Consider the following 5,581-nt stretch of genomic DNA (forward strand, 5'->3'; position numbering starts at 1 on the left):
GATAAATGAGTATAATAAGATGACGTTTTCATAAAAGAAAAGAAAAAATTGTGGCCAAAACGAGATAGAGAGCGAGTGAGGAACACGTGAAAGGAAGGCGCGTGAGGTTAGGAGAAAGAGAGGATCTACAAATTTAGTACTTATGTTAGAGAGACTGTGTGTCGGTCGGTGTCTGAGTTTGATTCGTTGTACAAACTGTCTGGTCATATTCAGTCTTTAGATACTCTGTCAACCAATCACTTTTCATTCCAACACCTCCCTTTCTTTCTTCTTTGCCTTTTTCTATTAAAAATAAACTAATTAAATACGGAGTAATAATCTAATATCCTTAGAGAAAATGTATAAGTAACTCGTGTTTTATAGTAATATTTTTTCAGTAGTCTCTCATGTATTTTTGTTATTCTGACAAATTTTTATGGTTATAAAAATCAGCTAAAAATACCCTTTCGCTCTTAACTTTATCTACGTGGTATTTATGTGACGCTCTGTGACGCCTACTCATACCTAGTCGACTAACATACCAATATAATTGTGACACGTCACACATTTTTTTATCATGTCACCAATTTTTGTAAAGAAAATGTGGATTTTTTGATGATGTGTCGAAGTTTTTGATAAGTCAGATGACACGTGTCACAAATATATTGGTCCGTTAGTTGATTAGGCGCCACTAGGTGCCACATGTGCAAAGTTAACGGCAGAGGGTATTTTTGGCTGATTTTCGGAAACGTGAGGGATTGTTAGGCTAACGGAGATGCGTGAGGGACTGAAAAAGTGTTACAGGTGAAATGTGAGGGACGAAAGTATACATTTTCTCAATATCCTTAAAGTCCACCTCAAGTGTCGCGTAATGAAAGTTTTGAATCTTAATAAAATAATTAATAAAAGAAATTAAATGTATGTCCATTAAATGTATTATTCAAAAGTCATAAATGTTTATGCAAAATAGAGTATTTATTAAAATAAATATAAAGATAAGATTGAAAAAAAAAAGCTCAAATATATATAAATTTCATAAAACGACACTTAAAATGGACAAAAACAAATATAATTATGCGACATTTGAAGTGGACTGCAGAGAGAGTAGTAGTACTATTTTTTATAGAGAAATAAGTAATCGAGGATGAAGACTTTTTTCTTTTTGAAATTAAGGATGTAGACTTAATATAAAGATTCGTAATATCATGATACGTGTTATTTATAATAAAATATTATGATAGTATATATATAAGGATAATATAAAAAAAATTCATTATAATTTATAATTTTGTTCATTAAATTAAATATTTAATATTACATAAATAAAATTAAAATATTCAATTTTTAATTTTTAATGTCACGATATTATGAAGTTATGAGTCTCTAAATTAATTTTTATATTAAATTTTTATGTCAAACATTAACTTTTATTTACCCTACTCAATTCCATATGAATTTATTCCGATTTCACAACCTCATATAAAAATGGATGATATTTTAAATATTTCGGTTGATTTAAGTGAACATATATTTAAGTATATATTCATATAAAAAAATTTAAAATTATAAATGACATATATATTTTAAGATGGATGTACATAAAAAAAATAATGGCAAGTATTTAGTATTATTCATTATATCTAAAAATTATAACAAAAGGTCATTTTTTTCCCAGTCAAAATTTGGGGTGACGTTATTTTTAAGGAAGTTTTTTTATTATCAACGGATTTTTATTTTTATATAGAAAAAAGAATAAATCCTGAATTAAAAATCTATATATGAAATGTAATAATTTTTTTTTTAATAATACTGAATTGTTGTAAAGAAAGAATTTTAATATGAGGACAAAATAGTCAATTTTCTATTAAAAAAATTAAAATTCCTTAGCAATGATAAAAACTACCTTTTTAACATATCCTCACCCGGAAATTCTAGATAAAATTATATTCGTGATATAGAAGATTGAATTTATCAGCTTGGCATTTTTCTTATTGTTTGAGCTGTTTCTTCTATAAAATTTTGAGATGCAAGCTGTTGCTCACATATAACATTTTTTTACACTTATTTTCATGATATGATACAAAAAATATGGGAAATTAGAATTACTAGTAGATGAAGAAAATCCTATATATACGCTTAGTAGTATACTGTTTATTCCGTAACATTTTGAGACGGATCCGTAGTAAACATAAGTATAACTTTTTGACAGAACAACAAAAATACTGCAGTGAAAGAACATTTTATGGCATTTTGTCCTCTAAACATTGTATACAGTGTTGAGCTATCGCCGATTATCAGATGTAAATTGTTGCTGCACAACCAAGACAGAGCACTTCCCGTAGAAATCCGACGAGGCAAGAAGATCTCCCAAAATTCCTAGCTCAGGAAATTCACTCCATGCCTCAAGACCTGACGTAACTGGGTTATTTCCCCCAACTCCAAATCGTCTTCCAACGATCATCAGGTCGTACTCATCCACCATTTCGTGTAACCTGGAAGACGCCACATTCCCTTCACTCACTTCCTCCTCCATGAATTTTACATATCTGCTCTGCTTAACATTTCTCAACACCTCAGAATCAAACCTATCATCCATATTACTACTTTCTTGGCAGCCATTCGAGGGGGCGCGTAGATGTAACACGGTGAGCCTCACCCTCGTGTCGCGTGTCATCCTTTTCGCGAGCGTTAGGCCTTCTCTGTCGTCGGCACCTCCTAGGAATATCATTGCCACCTTCCGCACGGACTCTGATGCTGCAGCTGATTCCGAGAAAGAAAACGAGGAGGCCACATGTCTTATATGGCCACGATCGATTAGGATTCCGACGGAACAAGGTGCTCTTTCCATAACGCTCCAATTCAAGGATTTCAAACTCCTATCGTCGGATTCGATAGCTCCGTCGACGTACCATCTACGATGAAATGGGAGGACTATGAAAGATGCTGATTTGTCGAGGGCCAGTGTGCATATGTCCTGTTCCATCTCGGAAGTGGGAGATATTGCCGTGAAGGCGTTGAGCGCGATGGATCCCCATGCTCTCTTCTCGAATTGCTTGAAAGAGGTTATGACGTTTTCAGAGTAGGAGAAGTTAGAATGATGACCGTAATGGTCTAGTTGGTGAGTGATGAAAATCGGGGAAGATTGTCCACTGAGCTTGACAAGGTGAAGGATGTTGACGAAAATCGGAGTGTCTCGTGTTGGAGAGAAAGTCTCGAGCAGGTTGATCATCGCTGTTACATTGTTAGGTACGTGTATGCAAGCCACAATCGACAATTCGTGATTCGGATTTGAGTTCATAATGTTCCTTTTTCGGTAGCCTGAGTATTTTCTTGATGGATCGTACAGGTTTTTCACGAGAATTGGTATAATGGCCGCCATTAACATGATGAATAGAGTCACAGCAGCTTGCATATTACCCGGCATCAACTGTTTTTGAATTCACAAGAACAAAAATTAATTTGCGAGGAAATATAATGAAGTAATAAACAAAAAATCAAAAAAAGATTAGATAAGGTTACTTACACCTGCATCACCTAATAAGCTGTACCAGCCTAGCTCCACAATTCCCTTGGAACTCATTATGAAAGCAAGTGCTAAAGCATCATATTTGGGCAATCTGCCTAGTATTGATATTCCTATCGTCGTCACAAACTTGGAGACTACCGAGACGATAAAAAGTACAGTGTTCTGAGCCATTGCCTTTTCTTTTTTTAATGATTTAATATTTATCCTCATGGTGGAAGAACCAACGAATAGAGGCAGAAGCAGACCGGAGACCATTGTATCGAGTTTTTCTTCCAATGCGGTTCCTAGAGGGGCTCCGTCAGGAACGGCCAACCCAAAAACAAATGGAGCAAACAACAAGAACCCACCGAATACTTTGGTAAGGTATACAATGCCAAAGAAAACTATTAGGACGAAATATACGTAAATTTCCTGGACAGGACGTCCTTCTGGGGTACGCTTTACTACCCAATTCATCGCAGGGCGTGATAGAAAGGCGATGCCTAATAGGACAGTTCCAGCAGCTAGTACGTCTTTCAAAGCATCTGTCGATTTATCCATATCCACCAGAATTTTTACGAAAGCATTGGCAACAAAAAGAAACAGGCTGAGAAGATCACCGATAAGTGCTGCCGAAAGGCCTAATCTGCCGAGTTCGGAGTTAATGATCTTGAGATGGAAAAGGAGGTTTGCAATGACAGGGAATGAAGTGAAGCAGTAAGTAACGGCAAGGAAAAATTCCGGGTGCTTGTAAAAGATAGAACTGTTTTTAGGTTTTTCGGCACCGAAGAATGTTTGATCCATGGGAAATTGTACAAAAAATGTAACGAGAGATATTGGTATTAGGACTGATAAAATACCAACGGAAATGGCTGTATTTCCTGCTTTCTTAACCATCTTTAGATTCATCTTAACCCCATTCTGAAACATGTAGAAGCTATATCCTAAAGTACCGACTGCTCCCAAGACCATGGCGTTGTTATCAGTTGCAAGCAGATCATTGTAACCTTTTGGCGTGCTTCCACGAGTCGTCGGGATTACTGAATTCATCACCATTCCAACTAATCCGCCAGCCTGCTCACACACAAAAAAAAAAAAGACCACTTATCAGTAATATGAATCCACCGTGTGTGTATATCGGTCGATAAATAAAAAATTAGAAAAAGGAAACGTTGCTTACTATCATTTGGGAGATGAAGATAGGCGATCCGATACGCTTGAGAAGGAAATGGCAGACTTGAGAGATTACAAAGAGCAAAACAATTTCCATTTCAAGACGAGGCAGTGAATAATCCATAAATTTTTTTTCATCTTCTGTGGACCATATGCCAAGAGAATTCACACGAGGTGGCAATATCAAACATATATTTCTCGGGACTGGTACTGGTGCTGCTTCCATCTTTGCTCTGCTTCTAATGGAGATTTGTGATGAAAAAGCTCAGAATTGTCCCTTAAATACACTTTCTTTTTAGTTTTATGTTAGTTAGTGACAGATCAAGACTGAATATTGATTAGAATCGAAGTCTTATCATTTAAGTAATTTGTTCCACGTTTTGTTTTGAGCTGTAACAAGATTTGTTAGCACTACTAATTCAGTTAAGAGGCGGACAGTCAGACAGGGAATAATTGCTGTACTATTGTTAGTTGCTAAATTATTTGTTTGTTAGTTTCAATTCTCAACTATATGAAATAATGCATGGTAATTATATTCGTATCTATTTTTTTTTTTCGATGCTAAAAACCTTTTTTCTTACATGTACATTACAAGTTTACAACTGAAATTATTGGTGTTTCAAACATCTTCTAGCATTTTGCACATTCGTTCACATCAAATGTTGTGAATGAAAAAAGCATGTTAGGCTATTAGATCAGAATTGTATCGATTATTCCAAAAGCCAGAGTCGGGTTTCGGCGAAGACCTAACAGTAATTCCTAGAAAAATCTACAATTTTTCGTAACAAAATTACCACCTCCTACGACATTACACTGTTCCAACAGAAAATGTGATATTTCTGAAGCACCATATTTATAACCTTTTGATCAACCTCAATTGTACTGTAAGTTGCTCGAAGTTGTGATAAGCTTTGCATTTTCTGA

The 5,581-nt window shown here is 35.2% G+C and overlaps 1 protein-coding gene across 1 annotated transcript; it reads right to left on the reverse strand.

Moving 5' to 3' along the window:
* Positions 1-2,260: 2,260 nt before the first annotated feature.
* LOC139882156 (cation/H(+) antiporter 4-like) lies at positions 2,261-4,883 on the reverse strand. Its single transcript, XM_071866523.1, has 3 exons — positions 4,665-4,883; positions 3,503-4,558; positions 2,261-3,406 (listed from the first exon to the last, which is right to left on the reverse strand). Exons 1-3 carry the CDS (start codon positions 4,881-4,883, stop codon positions 2,261-2,263), a joined length of 2,421 nt encoding a protein of 806 aa, XP_071722624.1.
* Between the last annotated feature and the right edge of the window lie 698 nt (positions 4,884-5,581).

This window comes from Rutidosis leptorrhynchoides, unplaced genomic scaffold (assembly GCF_046630445.1).
Source record: "Rutidosis leptorrhynchoides isolate AG116_Rl617_1_P2 unplaced genomic scaffold, CSIRO_AGI_Rlap_v1 contig237, whole genome shotgun sequence".
Classification (NCBI taxonomy): domain Eukaryota; kingdom Viridiplantae; phylum Streptophyta; class Magnoliopsida; order Asterales; family Asteraceae; genus Rutidosis; species Rutidosis leptorrhynchoides.